Source organism: Diuraphis noxia, unplaced genomic scaffold, assembly GCF_037042655.1.
Source record: "Diuraphis noxia isolate RWA-SAM2 unplaced genomic scaffold, SU_Dnox_SAM2 contig0002, whole genome shotgun sequence".
NCBI classification, from domain to species: domain Eukaryota; kingdom Metazoa; phylum Arthropoda; class Insecta; order Hemiptera; family Aphididae; genus Diuraphis; species Diuraphis noxia.
Window position 1 is genome coordinate 18,909,357 of NW_028301712.1, and position 24,907 is coordinate 18,934,263.

Below are 24,907 nucleotides of genomic sequence, written 5' to 3' on the forward strand. Positions count from 1 at the left end.
GTAATTCATCAAAATTTCAAAAATGATTTTAAATAATAAATATTTAGATATATATATATATATATATATATAATATTAACATGTATTTATTCATTATTGATAATGATAATTTTAACAAATATATTATACTTAAGTCTTAAATATGTTTTTTTTTATGTTATTCAGGAATATCGCATGGTAATTTTCTTTTTAACCTCTTCGGTACATTGTTAAAGATGCGATGGATGGATGTTGCTAAAATGCTAATATAATATAGTGAAGTTTTGAATGGAATGTTTCAATAATAATTAAATACTAAATAGTATAATTTGTGATTTATCAGCGCATCACTTTCTCTCTTGATAAATCTTAATATCTTAACTTTGGACATTGATATTGAGTTATATATATATATTATATAATATATATATATAAAATATATCAGCATATCGCTTAAATAATGTGGACTCTGATCGAATATTAATTATCTTTTAATTCTTCTTTTTTTTTTTATCAACAATAATAAGCATATTCTACTAGGTATAAGGCTATAATGACTATAGATCGAAAAATGTTCAATTCTATTATTATTTTCAAACTAATTGCCATAGGGTATGTAAAAAGCATACCTACTGCAATTACCATACATGCATATCAATTATCAGTGGTTCTCAAGCTTTTTTGGTTCACAGCACATCATTATACATCACAAGTTTTCGCGGCACACTCAAGACTCAACACAAATGTAATGAAATATATTATTGTTTTCAATATTTTTACCAGCATAGTTACAAATATCAGAAACTTCTCGCGGCACAGCTAGTCGATCTCTTATTGGCACAGTATTGTGCCGCGGCACACCGGTTGAGAACTACTGATTTATACTATAGATATTATCTAAACTAAGTGGATTCAAACTAATTAAAATGTACAGTTCCACTTGTGGCACACAGTTTTTTTTTTTAAATTAAAGAACTTGAATATTATTAATTTGTATTTTGTGTAATTTGAATGAACATAATTTAAATGAGAAACACGAAATCGTTAAACGCATTTGTAAAAATTAATTTCAATAAAAATATATGGCTTATTTCATGTAAAGTTATATTTATATAACACACGTATGTATTATATAGTCTTATAGTCTGTAAGGTTATGATTAAATGCACCATTACACCTTTAGTAGGTATTTGTTTTACGAACAAATTATTATGTTTTTTTTTTGTTTCCCTTTTCTGAAATATATTATTCAGAAACAATAATACAAATTTTAGTATTTTGTATAGTAATTTACTCGTATAACTAAATATAATAATTTTAACTTATCTTCAGATATTAAAGCTATTGTTTAATTTCTTCGTAGTATATGTAAGTAGGTACATTACCATTATATGTATTAAAATTCTTGTTTATATGTAGTTTAATTATATTCGTTATTTCTTCATTCTTGACAAATCTTATAGTAATATATACTAATATTATACAGTTTCCTACGAATTTACAAATACAATTATATTCAGTTTAATTGTTACTAATGTTTCCAATAATCCAATGTATTATTCTAAAGACTTCTAATAGTGTATCTACATTCTATACACAACTTATCCCATTAATTTTAAGTCCTCTAAACTCCTTTTGATGGAATATCAAAGGGAAAAATGTGTTAAACAATAACAAGAATCAAGCGTATACTCTTGTTAGGAATACCTACCTAATGCAAATTAAAACAATAAAGAAGATTTTCAATTCTAATTTAATCCCAAAAACTTCATAATCACTGTATTTAATCATATTTATAATATTAACTTATTTGAGAAATACCTAATAACTTCAAGTGAAAAATATTAAGCTAAATCATATTTTTTAAAAGATTTATAAAATTAAAAATGTACTGCGAGATAAGAAGTATGAAAAAAAAATGTATATATGAAAAAAACAATTTCAATTTATTTTAAAAGTATTACAACACTCAATCAATTTAACCATGCATTGGAATACCTATTATATAAAAATATAAACCAACTGTCACACTCATGTAAATAATTGTTTTAATTAAAACACTTTAAAGTATAAATGTAAAAAAAATATTCCAAAATAATAAATAATATCCTATTTTTTAATCGTTATTTTAATTTTTTTTTATAAATGATGGATTGTGTAAGTATCGATATGTAGTACTTATTTCCATTACGGGAAGGTAATATTACAAATAGGTTTTAAATTAGATAAAAACCCACGTTTTGGTGACTGGTAATTACAGGATAAATAACAATAATTTAAATAAGAAAATATTGTTAAACCTTAGTAAGTAGGTAAGCAAAAAATAAATATCAGTTTTCTTTAATTAACAATTTTATAATTAATTTAATGATGTCTATAAAAAATAGTGCTTAATGAAGGCATCGTTACTACCATACTTAAATAGCTATAAGTTATACATAAAATGATTTAACATAATATGTTAATAAGTATTTAGGTAATTTAGGTATCCATTGATTCGTTAACAGAATTATATAAGTACGATTTATTTACGAGAAACGCGATTAAGACTGAACTACAAGTCATTAGTTATAGTATTATAATTACCACACATAAAAGAATAACTACTTACAATATCGTCAACGATAGTTTGTATACTTGTAATTAATCTAGCTGCTATATAAAATTCATAATATATATAACTTTAGGCCACTAGAATTTATTGATTATATTATATTAAAATATTATACAATTTTACAAAATTATCCTCACGAAAATTGATAGGAAATTGATTTATGTTATTATATACCTATATATATATATAAATGTTTAATAAAGTTTTAAATTAAATTAAATTTATTCCACAGGTTCTGTGTTCTTTTATAATTTTTTTTTTTTTTTTGTCAGACTTAAATCAGTTTTACAACTTGTAACATTATTTATGTATACATTTTTTCTTAACATTTTTAGGCTCCCAGGTCATAAACATGTTAGGATTAGTACCTATACTGTTTCACACATCGTTCAAACCTTCTATCAAAAGCGATGGGGTATTATAACAGACTCAGCGGTACAAGTACAAAACATTTCTTCCCATATAAGTAAATATAACATAAAATGGGAAACGATTTTTATTGTGTTCCGCTTAAAATTCCGAACAACCCTTTTACTTGGGTCAAGACATTGTTGACCGTACATACTACATTAACAATAAGATCAAAAAAAGAACATGTTATTGTACACAAATGCTTTGGTCACCGTGACAAATTGGGATAATCGTCTCAGAAACTAGGTCACTCGTTTCTTATTCACTGATATAATAATATACTCGCTTTCGGAGCTGATATTGCACAAAGGGGGTTAAAGGGACGAGAATTGTACAAATATCGATACAATTGAATTTGTTTTAACGACCGATGTACCTATATTATGTAGCATGTATAATACGTATTATATTGTGGGTATAGGTATAGGTATGTTCATCCCGAAAATTCTATTATTGATGTGAATGTTGTGATATATTCTACACTCAGGGTAAGTGCCCATTGCCCATACCCATCGTATGTTTATTGTGTTCACGGGATTAGTTCAATGAAGACGCGACTATATTAAATGGGGTCTAAAAAAAAATTTGAATTTATATTCAGCCATCCCCCCCCCCACCCATACGTTACGACCAGTTGCGTGTAAACCGTCAAGAGACCCAAGACGCATATAACATAAAATATATATTATTACACGACGAGTGTACAACAGGCGGTAGACAAAAAAGAAAGAAAGAACCATTTACGTTATTTTTATATAATAATATTATATTCCCGAAGAAAGATGTTTCTCACTAATTCAACAATTACATTTCCATTTCCATTTCCGCATTGTTTATGTTGTTTTTTGTACACGTATCTTGTAATTATTGTTGTTGCGTTTACTGTACCATCGTGACCATTTGTTTTATTAACGCAAATTTTCTGTAAAATTTGGAATAAAATTATTTGTACCAACCTTTTTAATGTTTATATGAACTTTGGATTGTTATAAAAATATTTCTTTTTATATCGTGTAAAGTTAGCACATTGGGTTGAAAAAATACTGTAGAAGTGTAGACTGTCTGTATAGTTAAATATTATAATATTTGGTTATTTTTACAAAGCATTAACTAAGTCATAACTCATGGCTCATATAAGTAGTATAATATTATGATTTTCCTAATGTACTAAATTTATTACATATTAACGTCGTTAACGATGGTTTAATACGTATGCATGAAATTATTATAATAGATTCATTACAATAATATAATGTAATGCTATTACAACAGTATTAATTTAATAACCAATAAACCATCTATTTAATTAGATAGTATATTCATTAATTCTTAATGATTTATAGACAATAATAACTACGGAAAATAGGTTTTTTTTTAGAACACAAAGATTTTGATTAATAATTGTATACCACACTATCTTTAAGTATTTTGACTTTTTTATGAATTATTATGAGTCTAAATATTGTTTAAATTAAATAATAAGTTGCATATTTTCCATACTTAAACGAATTCAACATACCCAAATTAGAAAAATATAGATTAATGGTACTTATCAAATACTATTTGATCCATTAAACATATAACTAGAGTATATTTTCTTATATATAATCTATAGAATGTGTATATATAATTTGTTGAATTTAATAATAAGAAATTATGATATAAGAACAAATCTTCGTCAATTGATATTATTGATTTCTATAAAATCAACATTGATTACATTTATAATAAAGTTGTAGTCAATAATAAATATTTACATGCAGCAGGTTACTCCCCCCCCCCCAAAAAAAAAAAAAATTATTTCTTTGGTAATTAAATCAAATTTATTATACTCCTATTATTATATAATATTTTTATAATTATAATCACAACCATAATTATTCAATTTTGGAGTAAAAAAAATTAAAAATAACGAAGAAACTGAAAATGAATCAAGTAATATTGAAAATATTGCAACTGAAGTTGATGTACCAAACGTTTTGCAGACTTTTTTCTTCCATCTACTTAAAAGTTTAATTTACCTAGGTAATTGTTTGTGCATATAATAATCAAATATATTTCTGTTCTGTTCGTAATACATATTATTTAAAGTTTTATTTATTATTATTCCTAATATTCATAATTCCTAAATATACTTACTTCTGAACACTGAACTAATGTAAAGTAAATTTAGTAAATTTAATAACAACAAACATAAAGTTTGAATATTTAGCATAATAATTGTTACATTAAAAATAATAAGTACCTAAGTAGGAAGAAATTGTCTTATTATGTTGCTGTACAATTTGTATTGCTATATTTTGTAACCCCCCTCCCCCCCCCCGAAATTTTATTCTGTGTACGTGCCAGGATAGACGCGTATAAATCGTGATGCAATAGGTTATAAGTAAAATATTGATACATAATTCCAATTATTTTATGAACGACTCGATGATAGTAAAATTCAAAGATTTAGTTATTTCACAGATATACAGTTTCATTCTGCTGTTCATTTCTAAAGATACATTATTATGTATATCATTATTGACTCATATTATGAATTATCTAGTCATTCAATAAATAACATAATATTAATATATATTACATAATGAATTGTAAATAAATATAGAAACATATTAATCATCTTTGTATAATCATTAATCAACAATAAATCTTAAATAATCAATATCTATTATTCAAAATTAAAAACTTTTAGATGTTCATAATATTAGCTCATGACATCTTAGGTAATTTATGAAATTTAAAAGTATATAATTCTTAATATGTTTTACTTACGCCTCATATACGAATACTTTACATTCAATTTGGTTTTTTTCGTTCACCTGTGGATTTTGGTTGAAATCATTTTCACATAATCCCAGCATCTTCATAGCTAACCATTAATAATCGAATTAATAAAAATACATTTTTAAGTCCATTAAGCATTATTATTATTATTGATGGGAATATAAAATATTCATATTCCAGAATATACAATTTTGATATTGAGGATCATCGAATCATCTAGATTTAAATAATTTATTTTATTCTAATAATAAATAAATATCTAAGTATGTTATACAATTTAATATTTGTAAGTCAATAATATAACCTACATTCAAAAAGGTAGTAAAATATCTAACAAAATAATATTTATAGGCATACTATTACTCCATTAGTAAGTTAAGATTATTCAGGTTATTCTAGGTTTAATTTATAATTTATTTTATTATACGCTCATTTCGTAATTAATAAATCTATATTAATTTGAATTCGGAATAAGTATAACAACTATAATGGTTACACATAGTATAAAGTTATTTAGTTAAAAACTTAACAAAATAATAAAAATCAAATAATTATTTTAATATTTACTGTATAGTACTATGTTTATGATAAATAATGTCTATATGAGTGATGAATACATTATTATATCCATATTTATAACCAATGCTTGCGGATTACAATTGGAACAATTTATTATGAGCGTGTGTATGATGGTGATTACCTAGTCCAATAATTACACTTTAAGTATTAAATTCGTTCGATCAATATCATAGTCACGACTATTGATAATTACTATTCGCTACTCGTCGCTATTTTTCGAAAGACATGTCGATTACACAAAGTAGGTCGTCAAATTAATTCGCGGTCGAATGGCGATGAGTGTTCAACACTCAGCGAGTTAGTGACTTGGCCTATTGCATTAAGCGAGTTTGGTAGCAGTGGGTAAATTATTGACATCGAATTGCGAGTAAGTTCGTCCAATCTTTTACTAGGTACCAATTTTCCATAGATTATTTAATATATTTAAATTCAATGACGTGGCTAATATTATGCCATGGGGGGAGGGAACTAAATTTTCGTATGTAATCAACATCAATAATACATTCATTCAAGGGAAAATATTAATGAGGAATGAGGTTAAACACCCAAAATCTCCCTGGCTACGCCACTCGCTGGTTATCGCCTTTTGCGCATCATCACTGCTATTGTTAATTTTAATTTTTTTTGTAAGACATTTGCGCATTTATCATCTAAATAATATTATACATCATGTACCTAACACAAATTGTTATACTCTTCTATTATTGTTTAGAATATTGATGCGCATTTGATGTGCGATAATTTGGTACAGGTAAGCAGGCGATGCGCAAATGATATACCTACTGCCACGCCACTGTATTTTATTACTGCAGCATGTATGAGATAATTGCGTATCAAATGATCGTTGGTATTTAAACTCACCACTGAAGTATTCACTTAGATCAATCGTACCCTTATTTAAAAAGTCTACACCCTTAAAAACATTTGTTAAATAATCTTTGGTGAACAGAATCGGTGGTTTGCCACGGTGATTCCGGAAATGTATTATGTCTTCCACTCGATGTACGAGAAATTCTATTGGATCGTTGGGTTCGTGTATTAACAATGCACTGGTTAAATGGTTCACCAAGGGCATTACATGTTTTTCTTTTAAGTACGATTCCGCTTTCATTTTACTTCTATTTTGTAATAATGTATCATCATTCTAAAAAATAGAACTTTGTGAATTTCAGTTTTTGATTTTTATACAATATATAACATAAAGTTTAAGTTGTAACCAATAAGGAAACAAAATTTTGACTATATTAAGCTGTTATTTTTTGTCGTGAAATATTCAATCACAATTAGATGAATACTAACAAATGGAAATCAATCAATCATAAATAAATAAATAAATAAAATAAATCATACAATTCAGAGTCCATAATATATATATATAAATAAATAGATTAATTAAAAAATAATCAATCTATGTATTTATTAACCATACTGAGATAAATAGTTTAATAATTAGAGTTAAGTGTATATTCATACTAATAATAATAACAATTTATGTACCAATATAATTATTCGGTGTAACGCTTTGTTCTAAATCACATAATAAATGTTGTTAAGTGAGAGCACGTAAACAATATTTACTTTTATAAATTATAATTTATAATGATTATCTAATAAATAAATATAAAATATATATTTAATATTCAAAAGAAAATATCATAATACTTTTGGAACTATTTTAATTTATAGAATATCTTTATTCATTAATATGAAAAATAAAAAACGTAACTATGTACAAGTGTCGCAAGTATCTCTGTCTTATTAACGCATCACAAAACAAATTTTAGGTTTAAAAGAATCCATTTTTACTGTGTTAATTTTAATAATAGAGTTAACTGACTTTTAGTTCTAGGTTATGGTATTATCAATGATAAGAATATAAGCTAATAATAATGTGGATTGAGATAACACATCAAACTGGCAGACGGCAGTAGGTATAGGTAAATAAAAAATAAAAATTATATAAATTAGTAATAGCCTATAAGTATAAAAGTTTGTTTAGAGCTTTGAAATTGCAGTTTGAAATGTTCGTATCTCTATATGTGTCTATTTTTATGTTATATAATAGTTTTGATGTAAATAACAATGTTTGCTGTCCCTCAGGCGACATTCCCGGATAACACATCAAAATATTTCATTTAAATTACATTTATTACTTGTATGCACTGAATAGTGAATAGTTAATATTATTATAATGTATAGTGCGCGTTAGATGAGATGAAATATTATATTCACACATGTATGCAGTATTTGCCCGAAAAGCACATTTTAGATTCTGAACGAAGTGATGAATGTATTGATTTTACAATGATGTGTATTTTTTTTGTTTTTTTTTTTTGTGTCTGTGTACAGCATATAACTAGTCGAAATAATACTTCGATTTCAAACTTTGGGGGTGGTTTCGGATGTAAAATTGTCAATTGAAGATCCTTGGTGCATTATAGTGGTCAAAAGTAAACATTTTCCAACAGTTTTCAAAAAAATCGAGAAAAACAACAAAAAAAAATGACAGAAAAACGGGAATTTTTACGCAAAATCAGTTTTCGACCAAATCGATTTTTTTTATATGGTTGTGATATCTATATACAGTTTAATTTTCAAAAATTTATGACTTTTTTGAGTTATTTATAGACCACTGAAATTTTCGATTTTTTTGAGAATTTTTTTTTGAAGTGTCGGTAAAAAATATTGGACAACCAAAAAAAATGAACATTTGATACAAGGTTCCTTATGAGTTGTTATAATTGTAGCTAAAAAAAATTAAAAATCGTTAGTCACAATTTTTTTTTATAAGCGTTTATAGTTCAAATTTTTACGAAATCTGTCGAAAACGCGAAAATTTGCAAGTAATTTTGAAGTTGAAAAATCATAAAATTTTTTGTGTTTATAACTAAGGATTAAAAATACAACACTAAGTTTTTCTTCAAGTAGATATAGAGAAAATTCGAAGTATCATTATAGGAAAAATTTTAAGTGCGTTTGAATTATAAATTTTTACGAAATAGCGTAACGATAACGATTTTAAATATTTGTTATTATTCAAAAAGTATATGTAGTAGATACTTGAAAATTTTACCAGTTATTAAGATTGGCATTTTCTTTACATGATTTAATTTTCAAAATATTTTGACTTTTTTTAGGTATTTATAGACAACTAAAATTTTCAATTTGTCTGAAAATTTTTTTTTGAAGTGTCGATAAAAATTTTTTTGCTTTTTTTAATCAAAATACTTGAAAATTTAATACAAAGTTCCTCATATGGTAATCTTATAGTGATTAAAAATTATAAGAATACATAGGCACAATTTTTTTTTATTAGCATTTGAAGTTCAAATATTGACTTAATACGTAAAAATTACGGCAATTTTCAAATTATCTTAGATCGAAATTCATAAAAGTTTTTCTTTTTAATTCTAAAATTTGAGAATTTAATACAAGGCTCATAATATATTTTTACAATAGCAGTTGAAAAATAAAATAAATGTATAGCCACAATTTTTTTTTTACATGTATTAAAATTTTAATTTTGACAACATACGTAAAATTCACGAAAATTCGTAAATTATTTTATCCTAGAAATTCATAAAAAAAATTTCTTTTATACCTAAGATTTGAAAATTTAATACAAGGCTCCTAAAATATTTTTACAATAGCATTTGAAAAATAAAATAAATATAATATAGTCACAAATTTTTTTTATAAGCATTTACAGTTCAAATTTTGACTAAATACATAAAAATTACGGCAATGTTCAAACTATCTTAGATCGAAATTCATAAAAGTTTTTCTTTTGAATTCTAAGATTTGAGAATTTAATACTAGGCTCATAATATAGTTTTGCAATAGCAGTTGAAAAATAAAAGAAATATATAGTCACATTTTTTTTACATGCTTTCAAATTTTAATTTTGACAACATACGTAAAATTCACGAAAATCCGTAAATTGTTTTAAGCTAGAAATTCATAAAAAATTGTCTTTTTAAATCTAAGATTTGAAAATTTAATACAAGATTCCTTACAAATTTGTCAATCTTTAAGAAAAACGGGAAATATTATTATTCAAAAAGTATAAGTCATAGATACTTGAAAAATTTTACCAGTTATTTAGATTGGCATTTTCTTTACATGATTTATTTTTCAAAATATTTTGACTTTTTTGAGGTATTTATAGACAACTGAAATTTTCAATTTTTCTGAAAATTTCTTTTTGAAGTGTTGATAAAATTTTTATGGCCCTATCAAAATACTTGAAAATTTTATACAAAGTTCCTCATAAGTTATTCTTATAGTGATTAAAAAATTATAAAAATACATTATGCACGATTTTTTTTTATTGGCATTTGAAGTTCAAATATTGACTTAATACGTAAAAATTACGGCAATGTTCAAATTATCTTAGATCGAAATTCATAAAAGTTTTTCCTTTTATACCTAAGATTTGAGAATTTAATACAAGGCTCATAATATAGTTTTGCAATAGCAGTTGAAAAATAAAAGAAATATATACCCACATTTTTTTTTTACATGCATTTAAATTTTAATTTTGACAACATACGTAAAAATCACTAAAATTCGTAAATTATTTAATTCTAGAAATTCATAAAAATTTTCCTTTTATACCTAAGATTTAAAAATTTAATACGAGGCTCCTAAAATCTTTTTACAATAGCAGTTGAAAAATACAAGAAATGTATAGTCACATTCTTTTTTACAAGCATTTAAATTTAAATTTTGAAAACATACGTAAAAATCACGAAAATTCGCAAATTGTTTTAAGCTAGAAATTCATAAAAAATTGTCTTTTTAAATCTAAGATTTGAAAATTTAATTCAAGATTCCTTACAAATTTGTCAATCTTTATCATAAAAAAAATGTCCACTGGAAATTCAAATTAAATTTTTATTAGCATTTGAACTTCAAATATTGACAAAAATTCGTCAAAACCATGAATATTTGCAAATTATTTTGTAGTTCAAAACTCATAATATTGTTTGTATTTATATCTAAGGTTATAAATTTAACACTAAGTTTTCCATAAGTTTTGCTTCTAATAACTATAGAGAATATTTGAAGCGTCATTATAGGAAAAATGTTTTGAGCGTTTGAGTTTTAAATTTTTATGAAATCGCGTAATGATAACGATTTATCCTCAAACCAGGTATTCGTATATCTATGATAATATAAGGTATTATGAATTATGATAACTACATGATAACTACACTAATTGATTAACCATGCCATACGCAAAATGCGTCTTAATTGAACAATAAAATATTTGTTTCAAAATAGAATATATGGCAATATTTAAATATAATATACGAGTATCCTAAACTGACAAATCATCTCCGTTCAGAATCGTTTTTCGTATACAATGATACCTATAATTGCATTCAAATTTAATCCCATCCATTACAGTAACCTACTGTACAGCAGAGCGACATCCACGACTTACCCGCTTTTTTGGTAATTTAATTGCAAAGTATGTACAGTAGTTAAAAAAAAATGTCTTTAAAAGCCGTCGTTATTTATACGCAATGTATTAGAGTGAAAATTTACAAAAAAATATATATAGTATAATATCATATATATGCTATTGCGTTTTGTGTAAAAAGCAATGTTGGTTTTTGAGACTGTTTGCATTTGAATTTCCGTTATTTATTTATATATATATTCTTTTTTTTTGAACAGGTCTGTGGCGTAAGTACATAATATGTTTATTATTATTTATTATACTTGGGTGTATGTACCGAACTTAAAAAGATTTGCAGAGACAGAGGATGATATTTTTATCTTTCAGAAAATCTCGTCCGAGACTTCGCTTTCCAGTTTCCACACTGCGCAACTAATCGCCACGTCTAAATATTCTTGTACATGACACTCAATAATTATATAAATGTCAACATAGGTACATAATGTTTATATAATATATAATGTATATATTATGTACCTACACATGTCGGAATAATGTATATTGTGTTTGTGTACACGTACCTATGTAATAACTAATAATATATGATTTGTACAGTTAAATACATATACATACAAATACATACTTACGTAAAAATAATATCGATACAAATATAATCATAATAATAATCGCATATTTTTTGTATAAATATTTTAATGATATTGTATCATAATCGTTGTTGTCGTCGTTGATAGAAAAATAAATACGTACGTCGGGCAAAGCGTCCATCGCAAACTCCAGATGTCCGGCGGATAAAGTTCGAGGATTTATATAACGTTCCTATAAGCGTATAATATTAATATTATAATAATAATAATTGTGCGGTGTGTGAATGTACAGCGAATTAAACGAAAACCGCTAATAATACGTCATGATATTATCATAAAAACATGTACCTAAATAATATGAATACCTATTAAGTCTCTTCGGGTCTGCAGCAAAACAAATCGACGTGATATTATATTATTAGTTTATGTATATTTTAATAATAATAATAATAATATTGTCCTGGAGATGATGACAATCTCGATTATAATATAATATAACATACAGGGTGATTCATTCTCTATTTTTACCTTTACAAAAAATGATTCTACAAATTTTACAAATTTGATTTATTCAAATACTGATTCTTGGAATTTTTAAATTTACTCAAATGCATTTTTTTTCAAGTATTTGTATTATTTTTTATTTACTACTTAAGAAGGGTTCTATTGCGATACTAACTTTTGTTTTTTGAATGAGAATCCTTTTTTTTACTGTAAATTATTTTGCAAATATTTTTTTGGAATTTTGATGTGCTTAATTAAAAATTCGAATAGGTAGTTTCTTAGTTATAAAAATGTTTTTATTAAGAATAATAATATTAAAAAATGGATTTCCAAAAATATGAAATAGATGCAATATTGGTACTATTACTTATAATATTTGAGCCATTTTTAAAAGTTATTAATGTTGATGGATTAGCATTAACGAATTCAATTTTCAAACACTAAGCCTATATATATATATTATAAGCCCATTACCATGGACCTTTTATTCCTATATAGAACACAAAATTAAATAATTTAAAAACTATACTCGTAACTATTTTGGGCGATTGTAAACTCTCCCGATTTTAATGGCATGTAAACTCTCCCGATGGTAAACTGTCCCAGGTTTAGTCCAATACTACCTGACGGGAACATATAAACTCTCCCGGGTCTAGTTCAGTACTACCTGAAGAGAACATGTAAACTCTCACGGGTCTACTTCAGTACTACTAAGCTAGCTGGAGAGCATTGGGTATTATTCGTTTTACACTGCAGTTAGAATTGATTGAGTCATTATAGTCGATATCGTTTTAAATATTTTAATTAAAAATACTTTAATGGTAATTAAATATTTAAATGACCAATACAGGTTAACACAAGATAAATACAGATTAAATACGGTAATACAATTCATAATAAAAATTATAATCACAATCTCTGCAGTGTAACTAATTCATAGGGTAACAATAACATTTAAAATAACTCGGGAGAGTTTGCAAATTTCTTTCAGGTAAACATAATATTGACCCGGGAGAGTTTACTAGTTTTAAAAATCGGAAGAGTTTATCATACGCTCGAAAGAGTTTACCACCGCCCACTATTTTGATTCTGAGTCGTCAGATTTTACAGACAAATTATATACTGATAAATTTACAGTTTAAAAGGGGGTTCTCATTTATAAAACAGAAGTTAGAATCCTAAAGTGGTATAAAAATTCACAAAAATATGAAAATATGATTTTAAAGAAAATTATAAAATCTAAAAAAATAGATTTTGAATAACTGCATTGTTGAATACTAAAGGGGTGAGCATGCTTGGTGAATCACCCTGTGGCTTGTATACATTAAGTATTACGGACATTGCACATATGCCATAAGCCACGTGTAATAGTATGATAATACGTTGTGTATACGCGCGCATATTGCACGAGACGACGTGTCCACTATTTTTTCCCCTTGTCACCGACATATAAATTTATAGCGACTATCCGTTATAATATAATTGTAGACTTAATATTTTAATGATATAATATTATGATAAACAGCACCGGAATGGAATGTGGTGTCGGAGACAATGTTATTGCTGCACGCAGACAGTCTACAAGGGAATAGTATGAAAAAGTATTAAAAAAAAAAAGACAAACACTAAATTTTCCCCTCATTGTCGTCATAGTTCTCAATTTCTCATAACATAGTAGTGCGTGGTATATGGGAACTGCAGTAGTTTTCGATTGCAATTCCGCCGAAGGATTTAACAATATATTATTATATTATGTATTGTATATTCATACAGAGTGATTCACCAAGCATGCTCATCCCAATATTTTCTTTTAATTATGAATTTATTCAAATTCTAATGTTTGAATTTTCACTCTTGAATTTTTTTTGTACTACTTAAGTATTGCTTTGTGTTGATACTTTTATTTTTTATTTTTAGTATAAGCCCCCCTCCGTTTTACTAAAAATTTATTTTGTGGATAATTTTTTTGAAAATTTTTCTAAATTCTAATGAGTAGTTTCTTAGTTATTAAAATGTCTGTGGTAAGGATAGTAATCTTTAAAATAGCTTTAAAAAAAATATAAATTACACGTTTATTATATTTATTGATAATACCTATACACAATCTGTTCACAACCGGCACAATAAGTGTATGAGCTAATTGACAAAAGGAAAATCGAAAATTTTGAATGAAGAATGATGGCACCGATAGCACTTCATCTTTTAAATTACATGTAAAGTCGAATATAGTATTTCTTATACTTTCGCCATTTTTACAAATTATTAATATTGATGGATTAATGTATAAAATTGTCAAATCACCATAACCTTTATGTATTTTATAAATCCATTTATTATTACTAGGCAGACTTTTTATTCTTAGCACATAAATTAACTTAAATACTTCTAAAACTACTCGTAGTTATTTTGATTCCAACATGTCAATTTTTTCAGAAAAATTATTTACTGAATAATTTAATTTACAGTTTAAAAGGGGTTCTCATTTGATAAACATAAGTTTATATTTTTACAGAAAACTCCTTTAGTAGTGCAAAAACTTCGGAAATTTGAAAATATCGTTTTAAAGTATAATTAAAAATCCAAAAAATGAGATTTTTTAAAACTGCATTATTGAAAAAAAGGGTAATAATAGTTAGTGAGTCACTCCGTAGATTTTTTGACTTTTTGTTATGCGTGTACAACTGTACACGAGCAGGCAACACACGTGCTATGGGAATAATTTTGGTTTGTACAAGAATTTCGTAAAAAAAATTTGATTTGTTTATTTGAAAACTAGTATGCATTCCGAAGTCAATGTTTTTTTTTATGAACATGAGACTTATTTTACTCGGTAATCATAATTACTTTCCGAATAAAAATATTATGTTTTCCAAAAGACATTGCATTTTACGGTTAAATATAGGTATTGTAGGTACTTATATGACCTCTACCTAGTTCGATTTGTATTTTGTAGAACCAATTTGTGTAGTCATTATAGAATGAAAAGGGGTGTATATTATTATCTGTGTTTGTACGTCAGTTTTTGACGATATTTTAATTATTAAGCAAGTTATGAGAATGTGAAATATTACTGTTTCAAAATTCTCATAACTAGCTTAAAAACTTAAATATTCTACAAAAAAAACACAATGGGAAACACTGATAATTTTCTTACCCAATTTTCAACTATTAACTCACACTTTTATTTAGTTTTAGGTTACTTAAGTTACTAATTGGGTATACTTATAACATTGAAATTGTTGACACACAAAATATTATCTACATATATTGTACGTTTCATCTAGAACACTCTTTATTTCAATAAAATTAAAACATTACATACATATTATAAAATCAAAAAAAAGACACCAACCACAAAGTAACATATTATTATCTATAGTACAGTCCAACTTTTAGTTTTTATTGTTTTTATTAAGCATTATTAGTTATGTTATATATAATTCACCAATTTTAAATTAAAAATGTTGGGTAGGTCGATTACACGGATGATCAAAATTAAATATTTCGTATTTTAAAGGTTCATCAATCATCTAAAATATTATTCACTTTTGTATACAGCCAGATAGAGTATAGTGTGAAAGATGGAATATTATTTGTTCTATAAAATCTCAATGATATGAAATAAAGTAAATGGTGAAGTTCACAAATGAAGAGCAATCGACTATCGTCTATCGAAGTAGATAATATATTAAATGTGGTGACAAAACATACAATATATTATAATAGTAAAAAATATATATAATTATTGATAATGATAATAAGTTGTTAGGTTCCTTGGAATCTATTATCAGCTATAAGTCGTTACTTGTTACCATAATGGCGTAATATGAAAAGTATACGGCGTGATTGACTAAATAAAATAATAATAGTTACTCCGACGTATAAACGTATAATAACGTAATTATATTGTCATTTATTATATGGTATAATAAATTGCATTATAATTTATATTATTTTGTTTCATTGAAATAACAATAGAATCGCCCCTATACATATTGTACACGCGTATGTATACGATTTAGAGGGCGCATCCAAATTCCAAATAGGCCTAAAGTTGAACACAATAGTTTTTATTTTTTACTCAGCAAGTAGGTACGTCATATAATATAATAGTATTGAGTATTTTGATGGTTATAATTTTGTTCAGACCTATATATGTCATGGCGGATTTCATGAGTAAAAATATCTTAATAAATAATAATCAAATTGAAATTGCTATAACATATATTTTAATACAATATCTGATATTGATGCTAGATTAAAATCAAATTGGACAAAAATAAATTCGTATATTTTATAATATTTTAAATTGTTAGGTGTAGTAGATCAGTGTCAAAGTGCACCATTTTGCACCATTTTTATATGACTTAAGTATTAATGTAATAATATAATATACGAATAAAAGGGTCGACAAGCAATTCCTATTGGAGCCTAGAAGATTAAAATAACAAATAAAAAATTTAAAAAATAAAATCATATTCCCTTTATACATGCCATAAAACCCAATTATTTTAAGATAATTATGTATTATTTTATAAAACTGACACAAAATGAATTTTCTAATTATTTAACTACATATTTTGACTGGCTTAAAATTTTTTTTGTGTCATTATTTTTTGAATTACACTGACAAAAGAATTTCTATTATTATGTCTATATACAATAGGATGATGCCTTTTTTGACAGTTTGCTTTCACAGTATTATTGTTATAATAATAAGGTAGTTTATCGAGCCGAAATATAAGAACTTTGACCGATATGATGATGAATTGAGTTTAATTTTTATCACAAATGTTCCAAAAGGTAGATTAAATTTCATCATGTATATTGTATATATAAATTAATGACATTATATATATATATATATATATATATGATAGGTATTGCCACCAAATGGCTGCAGGTCTCCACATATACAGTCATTGCTGTCGTTGAAATAACCATCACCACGCACTTTAAAACGGCACTATATATAACGACAAACGTTATGACAATGCATACATCATGTATATATATATAAATATATTACATCGTGTTTTGAACTGTTGACAAAATATTTTATAGTATAGTTGTTTTCACGCATTAATCAGCTAGGCGCGCGCAGGCCTGTGCATTTCGATTAGCAGCTTACGTCATTTATATAAACATAAAATAATATCCCAATATACAGGACCGTGGTGTGAACCGCCACGCTGTCATTAGTTATGTCGCTAGAACAAAACTTTTGGCCCCGTCACCCGTGGGAGCGGAACGGTTGCGTAGTCGTTATTATTATCATCGTCATCAGACTAGATTATTATTATTATTATTATTACATGGGATCCGGTACAGGCGGCGGCGCGGGAGAGCGGATATTTCGTTTGTGTGCATTAAATGTATATATATATATAAATATATTAATTCGGTGGCGGCATGTACGGTAGACGACACACATCTGCAACGATTTTGGTTTAAATGAATGAAAAAATTAATAGGAGATTGGATGAGTGTAAAAAAAAATCTGGTCAGTCGTCTAGTCGTAAATCTCGCACGTATGTTCGCCTTTGCAAATAATTTACAACGTGTGAACAAAAGTGTTTAAAATTTGCACATCACAAAAAAAACACATTTTTTTCATTTTTTATTCTAATCCACGTGGCAAATGCTAACATATTTTATGGATGACAAAACCAAATATTATAATATAATGGATCATTGCTTATAGTGGCGCCGATTTTAGTTTAAAAAAGCCGAGAAAGTTACTATGTTGTATCTTGTATAGACTTATAGTTATATCTTACAGGTTTCCAGTGACAAGTGCCTCGCCATTGAATTGGGCAATGTAAAGTATGTTCAGTTGAATTGAATTACCTATACATTGATGAGATTGTTTATTGCATAGAAAAAACGACGCCGAGTGGAAACTATTTATTTCTATGACCATTGTGTAATGATGTGCGCTTAAGCCATCATCTTTTTAGATTCAATATATATAATAAAATAATTATAATAATTGTTAGTCATTATAATATTTGTTAGTTAAATAAATTAATAAGTATTATTGTAAATTAAAGAAAAAAGTGTTTTTATTGGTCATCGCATTTTGTACCTCAGATATTGACTACGGTTTCAACAGGCAAGGATCAGAGAGGTACCTAATATCATTTAATTTATAATATAATAGTTAATAAGTAATTGATTTAAAGACATACAACAACACACAGTTGTTTAAGTGTCGTTTAAATCATTACAATTGCATACATGTATTGTATATATTATTAATATTGTTATAGCATAATAGGATAGGACTCATTAACTTTAGAGGTAATCCATCTTATTATCAATTTTATGTATAGGTATATAAATATATAATGTATATCTAAATTGTAAATTGTAATTGACGGAATAAATATATATTTATATTATACCTATAATGTTATTAAATAGTCTGAATGGATCCGTAGTTTTAACTAAAAATAGCTTAAACAAGTCTAATATTTTTTAATTATTTTTTTTAATTCACTGATTATAAAAATAATAGTGCTGCAGCAACTTGCAAGTAATATAACTACTAGCTAGTGGCGTGTTTCAAATTTCTTCTAAATTCTATGTTTGTATTGTTTGTAATACCTAGGGCTCGGATTTTGTAGCAAAATAAACCCTTAAAATTACTAATACCCATTATCTCAGTATAAAAATGTACTTATCAATCAAAATTTCCATTAGATTTTATTGTTAAATGGAAACAATTCTAAAGAAATTAAGTAACGCATTACAAAAAAGTAACGTATAAAAAGCGAACAATAACGCGTACTTTCTGTACATTCTATAATCCAACACTGGATTTAAGATTACTATAACTATACCTACTGTTGAATGCATATATCTATATATATGATTATATTTATACATACTAATATTAGACTTATACGTTATTGCTAACAAAATTCAATAGTCTTACATAAACTTTAAATTAAGTTTATTATTGTCGCGATTGACGACCGAAGCAGTAAAAATTTTACGGATTTATAATAAATTATAAATACCTACATGTAATGTACCATATATAATACTAAAAATAAATATTATGGCGTTATAAAGCCCATAAAATGTGTTTAACGTTATCTATTTGTCGTAAGATGACACACGATATCCCTTATAATACTATATAATACGATAATGTATAATAGTAATAATAATGTGTACGAGTTTACGACATCCCGAAACATATATCTATATATTTAAGGACGTGTTTCCACGTGTAGAATATAACAGCAACCCTTTTTGTGACCTAATTACAGGGTTCGGCCTAAATACGTCATTTTTATATACATTTATTATACAGTGTATTGGTGTCTATTATGTAATGATCGTTACGGTTGTATATTATATAATATAATGTCCATCCTAAATGATTTTCTGAAAAAATAACGGTTCATAACACACACACATGAACAAAATTAAACCTAGTTGCGTATATACACCAGGTTACATTATAAATCTTATTGTAAGCCATTTTGATTTCGGTAATAAAATAAAAAATTTTTTATACCTATGATTTTTTACAAAGCTTATAAATAATCTTTAATTTCTGACCTATACGTATGATCAATATTTTTACCGATACTTACGTACATGTATACGATGTACATTGTATAGTTATTATATGTACATATATAACATCCTAAATCTTACGCCTTTATGAACCATTTCGTTAACGATTATTGTTATTATTTATTTATTTTCCAAGTCATTCATTATTTCATTAGTTGAACACATGCAGGTACCTATACAGAATTACAGACTCCTGAGCAGTATACGATCGTAATCGTGCTAGCACAGTCACACAGAGATAGGTCTACCCAACCTTTTCCAACAAGGCAACAAGTGAACCACGTTAAACATTTTAAGTACCTGTTGATCCATCACTATTTGTTTAGATATATTATTCGTATTATTATAGGAAGCATAATAATAAAATGTATAAAGTAATATTTTTCTTGTTAGAATGTTGTAAGTTACCGTCTCTAAAAAATAATTCACTTTGCACATGTAAAGCGGAAACGTGTGTTTATGTCTTAAAGTTTAAGATAACGCACGTGATCAACAGATATTGGTAAATGTAACTTTTAGTAAGATCGACCAATATTTCTCTGAAGATCGGCTGGTATAATGTGCACATTGCACAGATATCTAAAATTCTAAACACTAAACCTAACATACCTATCGAATACGGTGCAGCGGCTCGCGCACGGCCGTTTCGTATTATATAGTTAATAGGTATTATAGGTATACTCATGGTCTTATCCAGCATTCATTTTAATGAGGAGGTTTTTCGTTGACACGTCCATAAACCTAAGTTGGCACTTTGGTGATAACGATAGCATATTAACGTCATATAATTATTATAATAATAATTGTAATAATTATATTCTATTTTTGGCTTTAAAATTTAAATGAAAATCAATTTTTTTATTTTACACGATTTTTAGTATTGTTAAAGAAAGTCAATAAAAATATTCAGATAGGTGGAATTTTGGGAGGGGCCCCGTTGAACCGGTGGTTTTATTGTTAAACTAAATAAAAATCATATCAAAAATAAATAGGGGCGATCGCTATTGAAGCATAAAATTTAAAATTCTGTAGCTCTCTATAGTCAATAGTCACTACTGGCTAGTTTAATGAACTTTATTTATGAGTGAGTATCAAAGCCACATCATAATAATAGATCTTTGTGCAAATCGTTTCGCGTATCTTGTGGTTTGCTTCGCACATAGGTACGTCTGTATTATAAACTGTACATAACTACCTATATGGCTATATGATATGTATGATGTAGGTATACGTACACATAAACATATAATATAGAGAAGTTCGGATATTATTACATAAATACGATATACATAATGATGCGTTGTGTTGTGAGTGTTTACACGAGAAATAAAATCAACATACTCACCTATACAGTATATACATAAAATAGTAAGGATTATAAAGGTATTCGAAAGTTTAAAAAAACGAAGGAGTAAAATGTATTTTTTAACGATAAGAAAATAAGTACGGATGGCATTTAGGGTTTGATGGTATACTGCTGTTTACAGTATTAATTTTAACTATATATATAATATATATATATATATATATATATATATATATATATATAATATATTATATATATACATATTACATCGATATTTATTATGCTGTACCAATAAATTATAAATATTATAAATTCGAAGAATATCAACATATTATCATAGGCCTATGGAAAAAGTGCCGCTCACTCGGATCGACGGCCTCTTCCCCCCAATAACACATCTCTGTACCTAAATAATTATTTATATCTAAATATTATATTATAATCTATATATATATATAGATTATTAGCGTCAGCGCGGCGTGCGCGTATAAACATAAAAATTGTCTACGGTACTATTTATATAGTAATTTATAGCATAGAACGTTTTGAATGTGTATTGTGTACACCAGAATTAATATATATAATATGTTATTTATCATTATATTATTTTAGTTTGATATTATGATATACGCCGCAGAGTGTGTGTTTTGGCCGGAGAGTTCACATTCCCTCGGCCGTATAATGACGACAGGGCCCTTGGAAATTGAAGTGTCGTTTGATGGGTCACTTAACGCGTTGATCATAACCGTACTCCGTAATGTACAACTACGTTAATAATAATAATAACATTATTACTATTATTGACAAACCGTGATTTGTGCGCTCATACATCACCAACGTCACAAGTCGTAACAATATAATATGTAAAAGCAATATGTGCTCGAACCCACTCACGCTGGCCGTCCACTGAACTGCAGGCCTGCGTGCACATACGTCATAATTCATAAGTATACGGGTAATGGGTCCCCATCACGCGTATAATATGCTCCCGACGTAATAGTATAATAATAATATAATACAAAATGTATTAATATCGACTTTATCAACATTTGAGCCAATTAACGCGGCGGCGTCGCGTATTTCGTTTCGACCGAAAGCGTGATGTGTACCGCGCAGCACCAAACGATGTAAGTTTTTATGATGTCAGCCTCGTATAAAAAAGATTTTTTATTATTTCGTTTTGTTTTTGTTTCGTTATGGGGACGACATTATATAGACCGGAGTGCACACGGATTGTCGGATTGGCTTTCTCGGCCTCCCCCTCGATAAATATTTAGGGTACGTACTACAATAATAATAGCATTAATAGCACACACCGCGCACTTAGCTGATGTACGTATACGCACATACGGTTCGACGTGTCACAACATGAGGTGCGCGGGAAATAAAAAAAAAATATATATATATTTTATACACCGTGGGACTGTGGGCTGACGATTATTTATACGATGGACGTGTGCGCGACAAGTGGGAGTGACGTTTTTGTACTTATATTATACATTATTATATGTATATAGGTACAATATTGTACATTTGTACGAAAGACGTCTGCGAGAGACATCGACTCGAAAATATTCAAGTTCGGAGTAACGAGTATTATTATATTATTATTATTATTATTAAGCACCGAAACGGTTTTTTTTCTGTCTTTGACGATTATTTTATTACCGAAACGTTTTTTTTTTTTTTGACGTTTATTTTATTTTTATCGCAGAAACGTTTTTTTTTTTCAGACGATAATTTGTATTTTATTACCGAGTACATAAATCTGTCTTGAGCTTGATTTTATGCTTATATACAGCAATAATCAAATAAACTTTAATTTTACACCTACCTAACTGCAGCAGTTGTAGCTCAATATATTATTATGCATGTGACACTCAAAAAATTATACGTTTTGTTGATGTTCACTTTTGGCTTATAATTTGTGTAACAACTAAATTACCTTGATGAATATTGTAGAATATTGTTTTAGTAATATTTAAAACGTAAAATTTCACTTAAATTACTATAAAATATTAATTATTTACACAACTTTGAATTTTTTTAGTATTATTATAATTTCAGTTGCATATTAATCGATGACATTTGAATGCATTTTTGCATGTATATGACGTTTCTGTATGTAATAATTTACGAGCACCGGTAACGTTCAAAATATTTATGATGAACCGCAGCGTTGACCATACAGACGCGGTTCTTGTTCCATAAAACATGGTAGAATGTCACTGTGGAAGTCACCCATGCGATTAATCTGTTGCGCCAACTATCGTGGAACTGAAAACTGTCCGTCAGCGACTAGCCTAACGGATATCTGAAATCGTGAAATTTATTACGGTACCACAATTTGTATATACAGACTACGATGGCACCGACGTTATTATTCGACACTTCTCTTGCGCCTAGTTGCGAGTATACGTCGCTCTTGTAACGATATTGAAATGATAGATAATCCATCCATTTGAGCTCAATCGTATTCGTAGGGACTATAGGGTTATGAATTTATGATTATGAAATATTTCATGATCATAAATTCATAACCAGTGGCGGCGCGAGCTAAAATTAATATGTGGGCGAAGTAGACTTAAAGAGGCCCTTTTTTTAAAATTTTTTAATAAACATTTAAGTAACAATAGTTATTTAATAAATATTAAGATTTACAATTTTTTGAAACAATAAACTCTAATTATTAACCTTTTATTTGCAAAGTAGTCAATATAATTTTAATATTTTATTTATACATAATTATATAATTAAATACATATTTTTTTAAATTAATAATACTGTTATAGAAGTTTCATTTTTTTTTATTTACAAGAAATGGACTTTTCGGCTTTTTGTTTCACTAAATGTTTTAAGTATATCTTCGTAATTTAAATTATTTGCAATTTTCGTTTCAATGGACAAAACTGCTAATGCTGAGAGTCTTTCTTGTGTCATCGTATTCCGTAGGTAATTTTTAATTATTTTAAGCTTCGAAAAACTTCTCTCTGCTGAAGCTGTACTGACAGGAATAGTGAGCATAATTCTGACTGTTATATAAACATTTGGATATATTTCTTGTAAATTATTTTCTATTATGTATTTGATGAGTTGTTTTGCATCCTTAATAAAGTCTGGTT

The 24,907-nt window shown here is 26.9% G+C and overlaps 1 protein-coding gene across 1 annotated transcript; it reads right to left on the reverse strand.

Annotated features, from left to right (window-relative positions):
- Positions 1-3,883: 3,883 nt before the first annotated feature.
- Positions 3,884-24,725, reverse strand: LOC107173272 (EF-hand calcium-binding domain-containing protein 10-like). The gene is made up of 4 exons (XM_089218331.1): positions 24,612-24,725; positions 7,232-7,514; positions 5,780-5,876; positions 3,884-3,926 (listed from the first exon to the last, which is right to left on the reverse strand). The coding sequence occupies exons 1-4, from the start codon at positions 24,723-24,725 to the stop codon at positions 3,884-3,886; spliced, it is 537 nt and encodes a 178-aa protein (XP_089074457.1).
- Between the last annotated feature and the right edge of the window lie 182 nt (positions 24,726-24,907).

Coding starts and splice junctions, on each gene's coding strand:
- LOC107173272 (XM_089218331.1), bottom strand. CDS start 24,725: ATGACACAAGAAAGACTCTCAGCATTAGCAGTTTTGTCCATTGAAACG. Junction 5,877..7,231: donor TCTAAGTGAATACTTCAGTG/GTGAGTTTAAAT, acceptor ATTAATGGTTAG/CTATGAAGATGCTGGGATTA. Junction 3,927..5,779: donor AAAGTATTCGTATATGAGGC/GTAAGTAAAACA, acceptor CAAATTTTACAG/AAAATTTGCGTTAATAAAAC.